Source organism: Loxodonta africana, chromosome 3, assembly GCF_030014295.1.
Source record: "Loxodonta africana isolate mLoxAfr1 chromosome 3, mLoxAfr1.hap2, whole genome shotgun sequence".
Classification (NCBI taxonomy): Eukaryota; Metazoa; Chordata; class Mammalia; order Proboscidea; family Elephantidae; genus Loxodonta; species Loxodonta africana.
In genome coordinates, this window is record NC_087344.1 from 198,435,639 (window position 1) to 198,456,773 (window position 21,135).

At 41.9% G+C, this 21,135-nt stretch overlaps 1 protein-coding gene across 2 annotated transcripts in view; it reads left to right on the forward strand.

Annotated features, from left to right (window-relative positions):
* Positions 1 to 21,135, forward strand: part of DDR2 (discoidin domain receptor tyrosine kinase 2) — a 238,325-nt gene that overhangs the window by 112,839 nt on the left and 104,351 nt on the right. The window contains exons 1-2 of one of the 2 annotated variants that reach the window (XM_010594920.3): positions 13,947 to 14,036; positions 17,848 to 17,984. Coding sequence is in view for 1 of the 2 variants with exons in the window: in XM_010594918.3 (XP_010593220.1) it covers positions 13,955 to 14,036 (82 nt within the window). In the remaining variant the exon portion in view is untranslated. Of the gene's footprint in view, positions 1 to 13,927; positions 14,037 to 17,847; positions 17,985 to 21,135 lie in introns of those variants that run through there. The other variant, XM_010594918.3, reaches the window with a different exon arrangement.

Genomic DNA, 21,135 nt, shown 5'->3' on the forward strand with positions numbered 1-21,135 from the left:
TCAGTTCTACTCTGACACACATGGGGTTACCATGAGTTGGAGTTGACTCAAAAGCTTCCATACTTCTCTTGTTCAAGATCCTTCTGAGACACTGAATCTAATTTTGTACTTGTGATTATACACATCATATCTCTTCACATTGTCTAAGCTTCAGGCCCCATGGAACCTGGGCTGTCCTGCTTGGGGTTTTCTGCTACCCTGAACTGCCTGTGTGTGTGAGTTTGAGTGTGAGGGAAACAGGCAGACGTGAACATTGAGCTGCCCGATTCTGTGATGCCAAACCCTGTTCTGAGCTCAGCTGCCACAAGGGCCTCCAAGTCAGCCAATGGAAAACAACAAACATCATGGTAGAAACAGAGGGGATTCCCTCCCTAAAGTCAGATTCACATCCCGGCAGTTTGAGAGAAAACTTGCACATGCAATAAGTTGGGTCCTGATGAGAATGTCCTGTTAGACCAGTAGTAGGAGTGGTTGGGGAGGGCATGGCAGGGCACAACCCAGAAACCATATCAGCCGTCACATAAGGAACCATATATTCAATGTTATTGCACTTGCTGGCTATGTGATCCTGGACAAATTGTCTATCCTGTCTGTGTCTCAGTCTTCTTATCTGTAAAGTGGGGATGATAATAATAAAAACTCAAATCATAACCACAATTAGATATCACTTCACCAGAACTAGGATGGCTAAGGAAAACAACAAATATTGGCAAAGATGTGGAGAAATTGGAAGTGTTATCCAATGCTGATGGGAATGCAAAATGGTACAGCCAGTGTGGAAAACAGTTTGGCAGTTCCTCAAAAAGTTAAACACAGAACTACCATATGACCCAGAAGTTCTACTCCTAGGCATATACCCAAGAGACTTGAAGACAACAATACAAGCAGACACTGTACACCAATGTTCAGTGCAGCACTAGCCACGATAGCCAAAATGTGGGAAAAAACCTGTCCATCAATAGATAAATGGATAAACAAAATGTGATATATATATATATATATATATATATATATATATATATATATATATATATACAATGGAATATTACTCGGCCGTAAAGAGAAATGAAGTCCTGACACGTGCTACAACTTGGATGAACTTTGAAAACATTATGCTAAGTGAAGTAATTCAGTGACAAAAGGACAGACATTGTATGATCTCACTTATATGAAGTGTCTAGGATAGGCAAATGTATAGAGACTAAAGTGTATTAGTAGTTACCAGGGGTGAGTGGGAGGGGCAATGAGGGAGTCATTGTTCAGGAAGCACTGAATTTCTGTTTTTGGTGATGGAAAGTTTGGCAATAGGTATTGGTGATGGTTGTACAACCTGATTAATATAATCGATGTCACTAAATTGTACAAGTGAGAAACTTTGAACTGGCAAAGTTTAGGTTACATACATTTTTAAAATAATAAAAAATAAATAAAAACCAAATAGAGATGTTATGAGGATGAAATAAGGAAAATTCATATAATGCTTAGCACACTGCCAGGCATATTATAAGTGCTCCATAAAGGTTTATCGTTACTCTCATTAGCTCTGAGAGATGCAAAACATCCTTACTTTTCAGGAGCTTATAGTCTTGTTGATGAGACAAGATTTTCACATACATATACATACACAATTAGTGAGCAATATAAGTCAATATATCATTACCTACTAAGTAATGGGATACAGACACAATGGATTGAGAGAAGGGACAAATTACTGTGGCCTGAAGAGGTACCGTGGAGGTAAGAGCCTGTTGGAAAAGGCCTGTGTACTCCATCTTCCCAGGTCTTAGCAGTGAGTCAGCAGCTATTCTTGGCACCTAAAGACACCTCAGTCCATCAACTCATCCACCCAACACATTTGCTGATAACCACCAGGCTCTGCGAGATTCTGCACTCTGTGCCAGGAGTTAAGGAAGGCTATGGCAAGGTCCTTCCCCCAGGAGCTCATGGTCTACTCAGAGAGGCAAGCATGCACAAGAAATATCACAAATAACAAGTATATATTTGTATCTATTTATATCCCCAAAGTGATCACCTGAACTCAGAGGTGGGATGGGTGAGTCAGATGGGAGCTCGGGACAAAGTTTGATGGAAGCATGGATTTACATGGTGACAACACGCAGTGGTTAAGCATTCAGCTTCTCACCAAAAGGTTGGCAGTTCAAATCTACCAGCAGCTCCTTAGAAACCCTGTGGGGGCTGTTTTACTCTGTCCTATAGGGTTACTATGAGTTGGAATTGACTTGAAGGCAATGGGTTTGGTTTAAGGGGCAACTCAAAGACCATGAGCTCTTGTCCAAGGGAGTTGGCAAGTATAAGACTTTTTGTGAGAGAAAAAGATGGAGTGGATGAGAGATTAGATCTAAAAAGAACATTCGGAGGCTGAGCTTGGGAATGCATTTTGTCTCACATTCAATCCTGGCAAAGTAGCGTCTTTGAGCCAAGCTAGGAAGTGGGGAGGCGTGGGCCTGGCAAGAAGGAGAGAGGCTCTTCACACATCGAGAGTAAGCACCAGGCACTGGTGACTCAAGGGGAAGCTTCCTGAATGGGGATGGAGTCTGCAGATTTTTAACAGACTTAAATAAACTTACATTTTCTGTACTGCTTGGCTCAAACGCTGCCAGTTAAAGTAACGCAGAAGGGAATGTCCAGCCAGCAATGTGAAGGAAGCATGAAGTAGAGGGGTTTAGAGGCTGAACCTCTCTTGATCAGTGACATTATTATTTTGTCAAGGATTGCAGAAGCTGCAGGTGCTGGGGGACTGACTGACTTGAAGGAGGGAGTAGGGACCAGGAAAGGAATGCAAGACACTTGTTTTTACCCCAACTGTTGAATGAGGCTTTCTGGCTCTGGGATTTGGGCAGGAACTTCTGGGCCATATTCCCTCAAGGTGGTGGGGCCTGTGAGCCTTCACTCTTAGTGTCTGGGGTGTCTGTATGTCCCCTGGCCAATACTGGTATAACGCCCCCATCTTCTACTTTGTCCTACCATTCCTAAAGTCAAAGGGAAATAAGCAGATTAAGTTCAGAATTACTGGGCCATGCTTTCTCCCTGCTTGTTTTTGCTAAGACTTTTGAGCCTAAGAAGGCCTTCAAAGTCTGTCTGGTGTAGGGGCTTTGTGGGGAAGGAGGGCATGACAGCCAGCTCTGCATGCAGCTCCCTTTCTTTCTCTCCCTAAATGACTGAAGGCCTTTGTGAGCCTTTCACTGGCCAGGACATTCCATGATTCCTTTTTTACAAAAAATTTTTCCTTCTTGCTTTTTCCTAAAGTCTGTTATTTGTTAAGGCCTACTTGTCTGTCTTCTCCTCTGTCGTACCACACCTACAGACACAGCCTGGCACGAACTGGCTCACCACTGTCTTGTTTAGTTTTTCTAAATGTTTACCTAGGTCAGCCATACAAACTTCTCATTTCGTTGCCCCCTTGTGCCCTCACAAAAGGTGCCCAGTACGCACTTGTTGCCTTGGCTGCTGACCTTCCCTTTTCTTCCTATGATCATTTTTTCCATAATATCACTAATAGTAACTAAATGTTAATAAACACTATCTCCTTGGCCCTGTGCTGTAAGTCCTTTCTATGCCTCAGCTCATTTAATGTTAATAGTAACACCATTTTCTACTTCACCCAGATCTACAGAGAAGTGTCCCTCATCCCACAGACTACTTAGTATCTGGCTTTTTCAGGAGTTCCTGACTCAGATCATTTCTGATTTTATCACTAAGGAGTATGGATGCCAAGTCCAGGCTGCGAGGTTAAATCCTTTTTGCCTCCTTTCACTCAGAGAAGGTAGAGCCTCTGGCCTCTTTGTGGCAAAAGCACCAAGGTTATCCCTCATTACCTGAGCCCTCATGGGTTAAGGGCAAGACATTCAGGTTGCTCTGCTGAAAGGGCAGACTCTGGCTGGTGTCTGAAGAATGGGGTACAAGTCTGTTTCCATTGAGGGCCTCCTGCAGGGAACAGGAAGTAGGGTTCATTTGTACCACATCTGATCTCTTCTGGCTTTCAGGAGGATTTTCAACGGCTGGGTGAGATAGAATTTATTCATGTTACAGGGATGCTTCAAGCCTATGTTAAGTGGATCTGTGCAAAAAGTAAGCACCCCAGCACAGCCGTGTGTTTCTAAGAGGCTAGCAAGGCCACAGACAAGAGTCAGGAAGGCTGGTGGAAATGGCACCACCAGAAAGAGCTCCTGGCCCTTTGTAGTGGCCCTTGGGGGTGGCACTGGTGGCTTTGGGTGGTGATATTGAAAGTTTGTTGGGGTGTGTGCACCCTCACATGCAGGAATAAAATAGCACTCAGTCAAGCAGTGGGATCAATCTCTGTCCCCACAGGTATGACCACCACTCAGCTCTCCTCAGCTCGACCCCCTGATTCTCTATGCAGGAAACACTGCAAACAGTTCACAAGTTAAGCACACCTTCTTCTATCACTGCCAAATACCAGCTCACTTTCTCCAGCGGCAGCATCACTCATGGGAACTACCTGGAAAAGTTTAGTGTTGTGTCCTAAGCAAGGCATTTGTATTGTGGTTACTGTCTACTTTACTACCACGTAAATGTCCTATCAACCGAACTACAAGTATTCTTCTGAGCACCTATTAAGTAGCTGCTACGTGGGGTCTCCAAGAGTCAGAATGAGTCTACTCGATGGCAACTAACGACAGCAACAGGTGATACAAAACTAAGGATATGGATGGGGGAGGCATGCTTTTGCCCCTAAAGAACTTTCAAATTTATTCAGGAGGCAATGCCTAACACAATAACAGTAAAATAGAAACACAAATGAAGGCTAACCTTTATGATTCAGGCATTGTTCTCGGTGCTTGATGTGTGTTAGTTCATTTCCTCCTCACGCATTGCTACGGCACAGGTGTCATCTTCACCCTCATTTTTCAGGTGAGGAAACAGAGGCACTAAGGTTCAGGTGTGTGCCCAGGTCTACACAGCTGGTGAGGGGTGGAGAGGGGACTCACACCCAGCCTGTCTTGCTACAGAATCTATGTTGGTGACCACCAGGGTGTCCTGCTTCTAATGCCCATACTCCTATTTGGTGGTTAATTACCGTCAAGGTGTTGATGTATTTGAGCTTCACAGAGTGGTTGGCAGGGCAGTGATTAGAAACTGCAGCTGGGTGGGGGTAGCAGGGTGGGGGTGGGGGATAAGAGTTCAGTGCGTGTCTCTTCCACTGGGTGATCTTGGGAAAGCCACCCATCTCCCTCAGACTTCAGTCCCTGTTTATACAAAAGGAGGGCACTAGAAAGGTTATTTAGAAAGTTTCTTTCACCTCTAAATGCCTTTAGCCTCTATTTTTCAAATGAAACAGTTGAGGCTTAGAAGAGTGAAACCTAGCTAGTAAGGAATTGATAGCTGCCATCCTGGAGTCCAGGCTTGTCTTTCTAGTACATAAGACAGTATTTAGTTATTTACCAAATGAACGGGCTAGAACACAAGTCTTGCGTTTACTGGGAGGAGAAATGAGTGTGATCTTCAGTGGTCTGAGCACCTTTATAAAGAAGAGACTAGTTCTCTAGGTTCTGCCACGGCAGAGAGGAGAAGGAAAGGTACTCGCTGCAGGGAATAAAGGGTTGGCAAAGGCTTGAAGGTAAGATGGATGAAGAATGGTGGATCGATTACTCGGTACATATATAATATTTCTTTTTACCCTTATCAGCTGTTTCATCCAGTATTATTTCTACCCTGGGAGTGGGATAGTTTAGTAAAGTCATCGATGCAGTCATTCAACAAACATTTATTAAGCACTGCTCTTTTTTTATGACAGCTTTGTTGAGGTATATATTTTACATACCATAAAATTCCCCTTTTAAAAGCATACAATTCAGTGCTTTTTGGTAGATTCACAGACTTGTGTAACCGGCACTGCTACAGAATGCCAGAACATTTCCATCACCTCCAAAAGAAACCCCATACCCATTAGCAGAAGCTCCCCATCCCCACCTTCCCCCAGACCCTGGCAGCCACTAGTTTGCTTTCTATCTTTATGGATTTGCCTGCTTTGAACATTTCATGTAAGTGGAATCTTACAAGATGTGGCCTTTTGTGACTGGCTTCTTTCAGCCAGCATAATGTTTTCAAGTCGTATCCATGTTGTCACCTGTGTCAGTAGTTCATTTGTTTTTAGGACCGAATGATATTCCGTTGTATGTATATACCCCAGATTGTTTATCCGTTCATCAGTTGCTGGGCATCTTGGCTGTTTTCACTTTTTGACTGCTATGGCCAATGCTGCTCTGATCTTTCACGTACAAGTTTCTGTGCAAATGTATGGTTTAGGTTCTCTTGGGTAGATGCCTAGGAGTGGAATTGTTGGGAAAGAAAACGAGAGAGGCTGGTTGGGAGAGATGCTCAAGCCTAGGGTAATTTTCAGCTGTTTTGAAGTCAGAGTTGGGAATAAGACATCTACATGAAGAACCAGGGACTGCTAGAGCTCAGCAAAGGGAAATGATTTCTCCAAGGTCTTAGCAGGCAGGCCTAGGGATGCAGGATTGTAGAGCTTCCAAGAGATCATTTTGTATTTGGAAAATGCTCTGCCTTCCTTTGTATTTACTGTCCTTATTACTCCCAGTAATTACATGAAAGCGTTAGATTTGACATCCCTAGCGCTTATAATATAGAAAGGATAATAGGTGCCTGATGTCAATAGGCATTGTTCTGTGATGCCATTCAGCCCCTGGAGGAGGTGGGGCATGGGTTGGTCTTCTGTGACAGTATTTTTACTCAGCCTCCTCTCCTCTTCCTGGCAGCAGAGTAAGAGAATGAGATAGCTATCTGGCTCTTTCCCCCCTCCACCATTTTTGCAAACTCAGGAGCCTTGGTAGCCCAGGGGCTAAGCCCTCCACTGCTAACCAAAATGTTGATAGTTGAAACCCACCCAGCTGCTTGTGGGAGAAAGACCTGGTGATTTGTGTGCATAAAGATTGTTGTTGTTGTCAGGTGCTGGCAAGTCAGTTCTGACTCATAGCAACCTGGCCCTCTCTGCCTTCCCAAGCATGATGTCCTTTTCTATGGACTGGTCCCTCCTGATAATATGTCCAAAGTACATGAGAGGAAGTCTCATCATCCTTGCTTCCAAGGAGCACTCTGGCTGTACTTCTTCCAAGACAGCTTTATTATTCTTTTGGCAGTCCGTGGTATATTCAATATTCTTCTCCAACATCGTAATTCAAAAGCATCAATTCTTCTTCGGTCTTCCTTATTCATTGTCCAGCTTTCCAATGCACATGAGGCAATTGAAAACACCATGGCTTGGGTCAGGCGAACCTTTGTCCTCAAAGTGACATCTTTGCTTTTCAACACTTTAAGGAGGTCTTTTGCAGAGATTTGTCCAATGCAATACATGGTTTGATTTCTTGACCGCTGCTTCCATGGGCATTGATTGTGGATCCAAGTAAAATGAAATCCTCGACAACCTCAATCTTTTCTCCATTTGCCATGCTTATTGGTCCAGTTGTGAGGACTTTTGTTTTCTTTATGTTGAGGTGTAATCTGTACTGAAGGCTGTGCTCTTTGATCTTCATCAGTAAGTGCTTCAAGCCCTCTTCACTTTCAGCAAGCAAGGTTGTGTCATCTGCATAACGCAGGTAGTTAATGACTCTTCCTCTAATCCTGATGCCACATTCCACTTCATATAGTCCAGCTTCTTGGATTATTTGCTCAGCACAGACTGAATAACTATGCTGAAAGGATAAAACCCTGACACACACCTTTCCTGATTTTCAACCACGCAGTATCCCCTTGTTCTGTTTGAATGACTGACTGCCTCTTGTAAAGATTGCAGCCTAGGAAACCGTATGGGGCGGTTCTACTCTTGATGGCCTCTAACAACAACAGCTTCTCCAGGTTACAGATGAAAAGAACAAGGTAGAGGGAAGCACAGTGCTCTTCTAACCCAGGCAGGAGCAGAGTCTGCTGCTTCATTGCCCTCTGAGCAACGTGGGTTACCCCAGGTCAGTCGAGGCACAGCCTGAGTGCTCAAACACTTACCAGTTAGGCCATTCTGGGCTTTTGTCTTAGTACTGAGGGGTTAAGTATTGAGAAGCACGAGGCTGGGATTCCCAGAGGAAAGAGGGGAATGAGGAAGGCCTCAACAAATCCTTGAGAATTAAGATAAAACACGAGGATGTTTGGGACGGCTCTGTTATTTGTGTGTGAATGTGTGTCTTTGGAGCCTGCCTCTGCCAAAACCAAGCTCATTTCTGCATATTTGTTTGCTGAATATTAAATACTCCCAAGATTGCTCTTCATGTTTTGTTGAAATAAAAATGACTCAGCAGAGAGAAAAAACAAGACTCGAAGGCCCTGAATGGCCGCTGAATGGCCTTTGAATTAAAATATATGGCCCGAAAGCCTGCAGGGTTTTCTCTCCCCCATCGAGCACTAATCTTCAACACACAAACAGCAAGCACCACACACCCTTCCTGCGCACACCACACATTGTCTGCCTGACCCAACTTGACCCAAGACCCTTTATCCCACTTCCCCTGCCCATTCCAGCTTTTTCAGGGCCTCACCCCTTCCTGGAGGGCAGACCTATCTGGGTTTAGGTGGAGGGGACTGGGCTGCAGACAAGAGCTGCAGGAAGTGCAGAAGGGCTGGCACTTCCTCTTTGGCCTGCATAACAAGGTTAATGGGAAGATCCCTGAGAGAAATTTGTGAATTTTTATCCTTCAGCAAAGCGGTGGTTACCTCTGATTGTCCCTGGATTTTGGACCTTGGAAGATGGACCATCTGGTGAGAATGGCCTCCTGCCAAAGCAGATGTGCCCTGCTTGTGCCTAAGCTGTATTCCTGAAAAGCTGGGTATAAACTGGATTTGGGTATATTGAGTCATATTTTGAATGTACTGGGAGGATTTGCTGTTCAGAGAAATCCAGTACGGCATCTTCTTTTAAAGTGAAGAATTATTTTTTAACGTGGGTAATCATTCAATGATTTGTGAGTTTGGGAAGTAGAAGGAGCATTTTTGTATACTGAATGTTATTTTAAACGTACTGTGTGGAAACTTACTATTCAAATGTGCCCGGCACTAAATCTTTTTGTAAAGACTTATTTGGTAATGTGGATAAACATTCTATGATTTATGAGTTTGGTAAGTTCAGGCATTCCTTAAAGTGGGATGCATCTCTAGGTTCGCTTCAGACAAAAGATGTTTTTTTGCTAATATTCAGACTTGGGTAAAAGAGGGCCTCTATCATCTATGAATTATGGTCACTCTAAAAGGGGTCTGGTAGGAACAGAGATACTCAAACTTTCCATTTTATTAGAGTAAAATATTCCAGAGGTGGCTTGCCCTGCTTACTTTCCATATCATCACAGGAGTAGAAATGATGGTGCTAATTTTTCCAAAGAAATGAGTTGACTTTTATGGCTACATTTATGAAAGTGTTTCTCTTTACATCTAAATCTATTGTCTATCCATCCATCCGTCCAGCCATCTATTATCTTCTATGTATCCACCCATCCACCCGCCCACCTGCCCACCCACCTGCCCATCCATCCATCCATCCATCCGCCCATCCATCCATCCGCCCATCCATCCATCTGCCCATCCATCCAGCCATCAATCCATCCATCCACCTCAATCACCCACTCATCCACCCACCATCCGTCTACCTACCTACCATCACTATAGAGCTGAATACACACTCTTTCCATATATAGAGAATGTATTCAGTTCTATAGCAAAAAATAGACATTGCAGTAGGGCTCATGTATTGTTTCACCCGGTGTGAAGGCCTGGGCTATGCTGCAAGACGACTGAAAGTGTGAGCTAGGTAAAAGACCTTAAACCCTGCCTGCCCTTTCTCACTCAGCAGCTCAAAAGTCATTTCAGCATTTGTCTGTATCCCTGCTTACCATCCCATTTGAGCAATGGAATGAAACATGTTACTTGGGAAATGGTCTGACTTTTTCAGGCAGTTGGAAAAGATGACTGTGGTGTGTCCATGGGTGTGTATCACCTAGAGCTACAGGAGACACAAGACTGATCAGGAACAAGTGCTACCTGTGTGAGCCCTCATGGAAGGGGACAGTGTTGGGTAGAGTGTGCTGATGACTTGCTCTTTTACCATGACGTGGCCTTAACTAAGTTTCAGAGAGAGGTTTTGGGAAGTTCACTCACGTTCCTATTATCTTATTTCATAGAGATAACTTGTAAGGAGTTCGACCTGTCAGGCTGTTTTTCTCCTTCCTGGAGAGGTGTTCATTTCTAGTTGATGCTGCCAATCTCCTATTCGCCTGACCGTCTATTTGATGTCCTGGTTTCCCTGGCTGCTTTGATCCCTGGTCTATCCAGGCCGTGGGGTGGGTGGTCCTCAGATGGAGAGTCCGCCATTCCTTCTGGGGTCTGGGAGGGAGTTTCTGAGCCATGGGTTTATCCAGAGACAATTTGGAGTGTTCATTCAGAATCTTGGCAGGATTGTGATTGTTAAGAGGAAACTGTGTTCTTTACCACAAAGGACTTATTGTCTCTGAGCCACATATCCGTTGATGTTCCTTGGAAAACCTTGGGCTGTGGGAGAAGAAACATTGGCCTTTGAGTCAGAGGAACTGGAATTAAGTCTCTTTCTAGCTCTGTGTGTCTTTCTTGGCCTCTTTCTAGTTTTCTGACCCAAGAAAGTTAGTCAGTCTCATTTTTGCTACAGCAAGATAAGCAAGATCCCTGGCCTCAAATGACTCATGGCCTGGTTGAGAGACAGAGAAAGAAGTGAACTGTAATTCAGTATGATGAATGGGAGACCATAGCCAGTCCAGGTAAATCCGCGTAGGTTGTGGGTGAGATGTCTTAAGGTTTACTTTCCTACCTTGTAAAAGAGGGATGAAATCACTCTACACAGGGTAATTGTAAGGCTCAATGATGTAATATATTTGAAAGAATTTGGCAGATTGCAAAGAGTTCTAAAAAAGAAAAGTAATATATACATAGCTGTCCTCAAGTGTTTTCTGCTTCCACCCTACTCACTTACGATGCACTAATCAATAATTGAAGCCCTGGCAGCACGGTTGTTAAGCACTCTGCTACTAACCAAAAGGTCGGCAGTTTGAATCCACCAGCTGCTCCTTGGAAACCCTATGGGGCTGTTCTACTCTGTCCTATAGGGTGGCTGGGAGTCGGAATCGACTTGACAGCAATGGGGTACATCATAGGGTATAGTTAAATCATCTGCCAATTTATAAATCCAAGGACAGAGTATACAGTATCCATTTCCTTACATTGTTGCCAAACTTTGTATCATCACGCTTCAAAATTTTGCTCATCTGATGGATGGAATTGACAGCTAACTATTTCTTTAAGGTGCATTTTTCTGATTATTAGTAAGGTCAAGCACTTTTACACATTTACTGGCATTATACTGTCACTGTTAAATATTTATTTACTTGACCATTTTTCTAGAGGCTTTTGAGAAGTGATTTATAAAAGTTCTCTATACATACTGAAAATTATACTTTCATTATAGAATTTCAAATATTTATCTCAGCCTGTTTCTTGTCTAAGTTTGCTTTTGGCATCTTTTGTCTCAAAGATGTTTTTAATTTTGATGCAAAACTTTCACTTTTTTCATTTACTGGTTTTGCTTTCTATGTCTTACTTATGAAGACCTTCTTCATCTTTAGTGCATAACAAATTCTCTGGTATCTTCTTCCTTACATACATTTATAGTTCTAGTTTTACATTCTGGGCTCTTTATTTTTGTGAATTGTGTGAGGTATGGCTATACCTTTATTTATTTTTGAAAAGGCTATTGAGTCATTGGGAACTTCTTTCTTAATTTTAAATGCCCGTTGTATTATGTGAATTGACTCGATGGCAACGGGTTTTGGTTTTGGATCATATAGTGGAGCCCTAGTGGTGCAGTGGTTAAGAGCTACAGCTGCTAACCAAAAGGTTAGCAGTTCGAATTCACCAGCTGCTCCTTGGAAACCCTATGGGGCAGTTCTGCCCTGTCCCATAGGGTCACTACGAGTCGGAATCGCCTTGACGGCGACAGTTTTTTTTTTTTTTTAAATCGTATAGTAAATTCCCACTTAGACACAAGTCTTTTCTGGGTTATTTGTTCTGTGCCAATCTACTTCTGTGCCAATCTCACACTCACAGAGGGCTTTCTTGCCCACCTTACTTAAAACAGCTTTCATTCACTATCACATTACTCTTTTATTTTTTTCATATCACATGTCTCTAAAATTCCTGTGTACCTACTTCTTGACTTGTATAAGTTCCGTGATAACAGGGACCTTCTTTGCCTTTTCTACTGATGGATTTTACTCCTGGAATAGCATCTAATAGACACTTATACAATAGTTGCTCCGCAATAGGCTCCTCTTGGTTGTGATAGTTTCTCACGCTTTCCTTGCTTTTGATCATCTTAATAGTTTTGAGGGTTACTGATCAGCTATTTTGTAGACTATCTCACTGTTGGGATTTGTCTGATGTTTTTCTTTTGATTGAAAACAAAAACCTCTTGCCGTTGAGTGGATTCTGACTCATAGTGACCCCACAGGACAGAGTAGAACTGCCTCATAGGGTTTCCAAGGAGCAGCTGGTGGATTTGAACTACTAGCCTTTTGGCTAGCAGCCAAGCTCTTAACTACTGCACCAGACAGGGACAGTAGGTGTTGAGGAGGAAAACTACAAGAGGTAAAGTATCATTCTTATCATATCAAATCAAGGTGATTTATCGCTGTCGATGGTAATCTTATCACCTGGTTTGAGGTAGTGTTTGTCAGATATCTCCACTGGAAAGTTATTCTTTTTTTCCTCCATTTTCATGCTACACTCTTTGGAATAAAGTCACAATGCAGTCTATACTTGAATAGAAAGTTATACACCATCTCCTCAAGAGTGGAATACCCACATAAATGATTCTTAATCCTGCATGGGAGATTTGTCTAGTCTTTCCCATTTCTTTATTTATTCAATCATTTATTTATATCAGTATGACTTATGAATATTTATTCTATACTTTGGATTATAATCCAATACTACTTAGTTTATTATTTTGTTGCTCAAATTGTTCCAGCTTTGGCCATTGGGAGCTTTTCTGGTTGGCTCCTGCATCCCCTTTACATACCTCCATTGTTGTGTATGTTTGTGTGTGTCCGTTTAACTTTTGTATCACTACCACATGCTCCAGGTTCATCTTGTATATTTCCTGTCCCAGCCTTAGAATCGGTCATTTCTCCAAGGAGCACAGGCTCCTTTTATTGGAGAATGGTATTAGAAACCAATATCCGGGTACTAGGTGTGCTTGTTGCTACTGAGATGTTGTTGCTTCTAGGTCCTCTTAGCTGTCAGAGCAAGGAGTTATGTGTGGGCACTAACCTGTGTTTATATATATATATATATCTATAAATATTTATGTATCTCTATTAAGCTAAACATGAGTTCATACTGATGTCTACAACTCTAACCCATTACCACATGAATTATCCTGGGGAAACTTTTAAAAATACAGAATCCCAGGCACCACTCCAGAGCTAGTAAGTCAGGATAAATATTAAACTTACATCTTTTGAAAGGCAAACACGTTCAAATTACTGAATGTTTTCTCGGTTTAACATTGGGGTCAATATCAAAATTGTGGTAATATCAGTTAAAAAACAAAAAAATATCAGTTAAGATGATAAATATGCATTTTACCTAATCACAATTTGGATATTTATCTTAGCAAAATTTGTCACTTGACTATAGTTATGTTAATTTCAATTCTATGAGTCTATGATTGAATAGAGTTTGAAATTCTTATATTAGATGATACCAGATGCCCCATTTAACTTCTGATGTCTATGATTCAAAAACCTAAATATAGAAATAAGCACTGTGAGAACACAAAATTAACTGTGCAAATCCTATTCATTCATGTTGGTGGTATCTATCTGCCTCACTCTTTCCTCTCCTTCTCTCTGGTGGGCTGCAGGTTCCAGTTCCATCACCATCTTCTGAGATGACCCCGATTCCCAGAATGCCCTTGGTGCTGCTCCTGCTGCTGCCTATCTTGAGTTCTGCAAAAGCACAGGTTAACCCAGGTAACACAGCCATTGCACAGCTTCATGTCAGAACACCAGCTGCAAGCTCAAGCCCATCAGTGTTCACCTTGCTAAGTGCCCCACCAATGGGGTCCAGAGGGTCCTTTTTTTTTTTTTTAACCTCTATGGTGAAACATGGCTAAAACTAGGAATAGAAATGAATATATTTTCTCTCTGTATATTACTTATTGACTATTGAGGATGGGCTTCTGACATAGAATAGAATAAGAGGAAAAATTTTTTAAAAAATGGGAGGTGGCACAGTGAGAAAGAAGCAATAATTTGCTTCTGCATCTTCTGGAAAAAATAGAAGGAGAGAATTTTTTGATGCCTTGGAGAACTTCTGCAGGTTGCTCTTTCAGCTGTTTCTGGTGGGCTTACTCTGATGTTCCGTTATGCTTTTGCCACCCTGGTCTTGTGGGATCTCAGGCGGGTGGTTCCCTGTAGCACATGGCCATGCTCAAAAAATAGATATGTTAGGAGTCTCTTAGGCCAATTTTTAGAAAAAAATTGTGCTTTAGGTAAAAATTTACAGCTCAAGCTAATTTCTCAAAGAAAAATTTATACACATATTGTTATGTGACAGTAATTGCAATTTCTATAATGTGACAGTATATTCCCCCTTTCTGCCCTAGGATTCTCATGTCGATCCAACCAGCTTCTGTCCTCTCCTGCCCTCTCATCCTGCCTCTGGACAGGAGCTGCCCATTTGGTCTCATGTATCTGCTTGAACTAGGAAGTACACTCTTCATGAGCATTATTTCATGTTTTATAGCCCAGTCTAATCTTTGTCTGAAGAGTGGGTTTCAGGAATAGTTTTAGTTCCGGGTTAACAGAGTGTCTGGGGGCCATGGCTTTGGGTGTTTCTCCAGTCTCAGTCAGTCTGTTAAGTCTGGTCTTTTTATGTGAATTTGAGTTCGGCCCTATACATTTCTCCTCCTCCCTCAGGGCCTCTCTGTTGTGTTCCCTGTCAGGGCGGTCATTGGTGGTAGCTGGGCACCATCTAGTTCTGCTGGTCTTAGGCTGATGGGAGTCTCTGGTTTATGTGGCCCTTTTGTCTCTTTGGCTAATATTTTCCTTATGTTTTTGGTGTTCTTCATTTTCCTCTGCTCCAACTGAGCTGGAACCAACTGATGCATCTTAGATGGCTGCTTGCATAGGCGAATTTTTTAGAAATATGTGTAGTTTAAAAATTTTAAATTGAGGTATAAAGTTGTATCACTTGTCTGTTACCACATTAATGCTGCTCAACAACCTCTTCAAAACTCAGTGCCTTAAAAGAAGCATTTATTTTGCTCATGAGCCTGTAGGTTCATGATTTAGATTGGGTTGATCATTTAGACTGTTCTTCTGGGTTTACTCATGTATCTGGGGGTATGCTGGCTATTGGCTCATCCATGATGGCCTTGGCTCTGACGACTGGGGCGACTGTTTCATCCTCCAGTAGACTAGCCCGGTCCACGGAAATTGCAAAGGAACAAGAGTAGAAGCAGAAACATACAAGTCTTTTTCAGGTTACTGCTTGAGTCATGTTTGCTAAAATCTCATTGGTCAAAGCAAGTCGTACAGCCAAGCCCAGGTTGGCATGCCAGGTTGTTGTTAACCTGACAATCCTTGGATTTTAAATAAATTATGCCTCACTAACACATAACCAGAGAACATTGTGTATGGCAGAGTTACATCATGCATACATTTAACTTAAGTACTGTCAAAAAATAAACAACTCAGAGCACCATTAGTGTTAGCAGGTTTAATAGACAATTTGCAATTGAGCAACACATATTTACCCAGTAAATGAATGTTTCAGTTAATGAGGATTCTTAAAGTGCTTATATACAAAGTTATTAGGAACTTTTGAACAAAATTTCTAATTGGTTGACTTTTATGTAACTTTGCAATACAGTTACAGGACAACCACAAGATCAGTGAGTCTTGATTACAAGACCCTCGAAGTTTTGAAAATTGGATATGCTTATTAATTTTGACTGTTTTCTGAAAGAACAAGTTTTAAGTGAAAGTTTATGAATAATGAAACCAGGCTTTCCGTTTTCAGTGGGCCTGGTCACCTAGAAACAATTATGTGAAATAAACAAGCTACTTCTAAAGGTTAGTTTACAGCATACCTAAAAGCTTATTTGTTATAGTGCATAGATTTTTAACAATATTTAACAAGATTACCTTGAGTGTCGTGGGTAAGAGAACACTTTATGTTTTCATAATGCAAAACTTGTATTTTTTTTACAGTACCAATTTTAAAAAACCTAATTCTTAGGATTGTTGTTGTCCTTGTTAGTTGCCATCAAGTCAATTCTGATTCACAGTGACCCAATGTGGGCAGAATAGAACTGCTCCATAGTGTTTTCAAGTCTGTGATCTTTCGGAAGCAGATGGCAAGGCTTGTTTTCCAAGGTGCCTCTGGGTGGGTTTGAACCGCCAACCTTACAGCTAGTAGTCAAGTGCTTAACCATTTGTTCTACCCAGGGCGGGATTCCATAGAGACAGAGTGGAAGGGTATAAAAAAATTATACAGTAAAGGCCTGGATATAAAGAAGGGTAAAGAATTGAGTTTTCTCTCCCAATTTGCTACAGATATAAATACAAAAAAGTATATGTAAGTGTTCACTCTGATGAGTTTTACAAACTGAGTGCATCCATATAAGCAATACCCAGATAAAGATACAAAACTTCACCAGTGAGACAGGGACCCACAGTACTGCATTCTTTACCTGGCTTCCTCCCCTACAGTGTTGTATTGCAAAATCCTTTCCTTTGCTGGGCACCACTCCCTGCTAGCTTTGCAATTGAATCCTGCTTTTGCTTGGAGGTTATATGTAAACCCCATTGTGCCTACATAGTACTATTAAGAATGTTGCTAACCTAACTTTTATGAATTCCCTACCGTAAACCCCGTTAAAAGTAACCTGCCTGCCCGCCCTTGGGGAGCAGTCTTGGCATCAGCAGCTCCCACTGGCTCCTTTTCCTTGTACAATGAGATAAAGGTGCCTTTCCTGTTCTCCCACCTCGGTCTCTTGTTTATTGGCCAATATGAGTCATGCCAAGCAAGAACCTGGGGTTTCCACCTGGTAACATGTCTAGCGAGCCAGCCACAAGCCATCTGCTCAGTTCCTGAGGCAGATCAGAAAACAGACTGGTCCTGATGTCTGCCACCACCAGGAGATTTCTCCTGTAGAACTTGGAACAGCTTTAAAAGCTTATGCCCCCCAGGACCCAAAAGATGGCTCTGCGAGAGACACGAAATGCACCTGGGTTGTTTAGTAAGTGCCTAGGTAAGGCCTTAGAAGAGCCCCAAGAAGCAAGAGAAATAGATCATTGAATGCATTAGGAATCTGAGGTTATTTGGTAAGTAACATGGTAATTCTTAGGTAAGGCATTAGAAAAGTATCAAAAAGCAGGAGAAATTGACCGTTGAGAGCTTTAGGGATCCCAAGTTATTTGGTAAATAACAGGGTAATTCCTAGGTAAGGCCTTATAAGAGTCCCAGGAAGCAGGAGGAATTGACCACTGAGGGTATGAAAGGCTCAGGTACCTGTTACATTGGTGCACCGGGTTAGGTTGTGTGAGTGTGTAAGTGTGTGTATCCAGAGAATGGGAAATGTTCAAGGGATCCCAGAATGTGGCCTGCTAAGATGTAGCCTTAAGAACTGGGAACAGAGACTTGGACAGACATGGTGCTGGCAGCATGCTTGTCCCTTTCCTACTTTTGCCTCTTTAAATATATGCCGAATAAAACCTTTCTTTTTGCATTACTAAACTTTGTGGTGTTTTCACCCTATAAGAGTTAATGGTGTAGTTGCTGCAGGGATTCTAAAACCTTGAATCCAGTCGACCTCGAGGAGACCTGGACTGCGGAGCAGAAGCTGACAAAAAGAGAGGTCCTTTCTTCTGGACCCAAGCATTCGCACTCCACGTCCCTTTGACACTGACAGGGTGAGTGATTTTGGAAAATGAGTCTTTGCTTATTATATTTGTTCTTTTTCTCATGTTTTCTTAAGTTTTGTTCGGCATATTTGTTTGAAAAACTGGTTGTTTAATTAAGGAGAATCTTTCTTAGATTTTTGCTTGATCATTTGTTTAAGAGTGATATCTAATAACTCTTGGTGAAGTGCAGTTTAGGTCTGAATTTGGGCGTTTGGAACATTAAAGTGGTAATGCGATTTTCAAAGAGCTCTGAGCCACTGTAAGCTGAAAAAATTTAGGCACGGGTCGACAAGTGAAAGCCATTAGGGTGATTGCTGGCAGTCAACATGAGACTCCTGTGACGGGATAAAGTGGTCGCAGAAAGGCTAAAGGACTAGGCTGCCTGCCACCCACAAACAAACTCTTGTGCAATGAAGTTACACATTGATCTAAGCAAAACACCTTCCAAACCCTGTGGCATTCCTTGTTAGGGTCCTTTTTGTGACTCAGAGAAAACCTGGAAAATAGTGCTCTGTTTTACTAAATTCTCAGGGGGAGGTAGCAGCTTCTGACCTGTGTTATGAAATTTGCAGGGAGAAGTGGCAGCTTCATACCTGTTTTATGATACAGTTTCTCAGTAAAGAATCACAACATTGAAATTAAAATCATCAGTAGCTACTTTCAAGTTACTTTCCGATTGGAAGAACTAGTATACTTAAGGTCTAAAATAAGACACTAGGTCTCTAGCCAGCAGAACGAATTAAGTTCAAAAAGAAGGAAACCAAAAGCTAAGTTCAAAAAGAAACAAACCTAAAACTTGAACATTTGTTGTTGTTCGGTGCCCTTGCGTTGATTCCGACCCATAGTGACCCTATGCACAACAGAGTGAAACACTGCCCAGTCCTGCATCATCCTCACAATTGTTGCTATGCTTTTAGCCCATTGTTGCAGCCACTGTATCAATTCGTCTCATTGAAGGTCTTCCTCATTTTTGCTGACCCTCTACTTTACCAAGCATGATGTCCTTCTCCAGGAACTGATCCCTCCTGATAACATGTCCAAAGTATGTGAGATGCAGTCTCACCATCCTTGCTTCTAAGGAGCATTCTGGTTGTACTTCTTCCGAGGCAAATTTGTTCATTACTTTGGCAGTTTATGGTATATACAATATTCTTTGCCAACACCACAGTTCAAAGGCGTCAATTCTCCTTTGGTCTTCCTCATTCATTGTCCAGCTTTTACATGCATATGAGGCAACTGAAAACACCATGGCTTGGGTCAGGCGAATCTTAGTCCTCAAGATGGTATCTTTGCTTTTGAACACTTTAAAGGTGCTTTGCAGCAGATTTGCCCAATGCAATGCATCTTTTGATTTCTTGATTGCTGTTTCCATGGGTGTTGATTGTGGATCCATTGTGGATCCGTTTCATCCAAAATGAAATCCTTGACAACTTCTATCTTTTCTCTATTTATCAAGATGTGGCTTGTTGGTCCAGTTGTGAGGATTTTTGTTTTCTTTATGCTGAGGTATAATTCATACTGAAGGCTGTGGTCTTTGATCTTTATCCGTAACTGATTCAAGTCCTCTTCACTTTCAGCAAGCAAGGCTGTGTCATCATCCGCATAATGCAGATTGTTAAAGAGTCTTCCACCAATCCTAATGCCCTGTTCTTCTTCATATAGTCCAGCTTCTCAGATTATTTGCTCAGCATACAGATTGAATAGGTATAGTGAAAGGATACAACCCTGACGCACATCTTTCCCTACTCTAAACCATGCAGTATCCCCTTGTTCTGTTTGAACGACTGCCTCTTGATCCATATACAGATCCCTCATGAACACAATTAAGTGTTCTGGAATTCCTGTTCTCTGCAATGTTATCCATAAGTTGTATAATCCACACAGTTGAATGCCTTAACATAGTCAATAAAACACAGGTAAACATCTTTCTGGTACTCTCTGCTTTCAGCCAGGGTCCATCTGACATCAGCAATGATATCCCTGGTTCCATGTCCTCTTCTGAATCTGGCTTGAATTTCTGATAGTTCCCTGTCGATATATTGCTGCGGCCACTTTTGAATGATCTTCAGCAAAATTTTGCTTGCATGTGATGTTAATGGTATTGTGTCATAATTTCTGCATTTGGTTGGATCACCTGTCTTGGGAACAGGCATAAATATGGATCTCTTCCAGTCAGTTGGCCAGGTAGCTGTCTTCCAAATTTCTTGGCACTGACAAGTACTTCCAGTGCTACATCTATTTGTTGAAACATCTCAGTTGGTATTCTGCCAATTCCCAGAGCCTTGTTTTTCAACAATGCCTTCGGTGCAGCTTGGAATTCTTCCTTCAGTACCCTCGGTTCCTGATCATATGTTACCTTCTGAAATGGCTGAACGTCGACTAATTCTTTTTGGTATAATGACTCTGTATATCCCTTCCATCTTCTTTTGATGCTTCCTGAATTGTTTAATATTTTCCCCATGGAATCCTTTGGTATTGCAACTCAAGGCTTGAATTTCTTATTCAGTTCTTTCAGATTGAGAAATACTGAGCATGTTCTTCCCTTTTGGTTTTCTATCTCCAGGTCTTTGCACATGTCATCATAATACTTCACTTTGTCTTCTTGAGCTGCCCTTTGGAATCTTCTGTTCAACTCTTTTACTTCATCATTTTTTCATTTTGCTTTAGCTACTCAGTGTTCAACAGCAAGTTTCAGAGTCTCCTCTGACATCCATCTTGGTCTTTTCTTTCTTTCCTGTCTTTTCAATGACCTCTTGCTTTCTTCATGTATGATGTCCTTCCACAACTTATCTGGTCTTTGGTCATTAGTGTTCAACACGTCAAATCTATTCTTGAGATGGTCCCTAAATTCAGGTGGGATATGCTCAAAGTCATACTTTGGCTCTCGTGGACTTGCTCTGATTTTTTCAGTTTCAACTTGTACTTGCATAGAAGCAATTGATGGTCTGTTCCACAGTAGGCCTCTGGCCTTATTCTGACAGATGATACTGAGCTTTTCCATTGTCTCTTTCCACAGATGTAGTTGATTTGATTTCTGTCTATTCCATCTGATGAGGTCCATGTGTATAGTTGCCGTTTATGTTGGTGAAAAAAGGTATTTGCAATGAAGAAGTCATTGGTCTTGCAAAATTCAATCATGTGATCTCTGACATCATTTCTG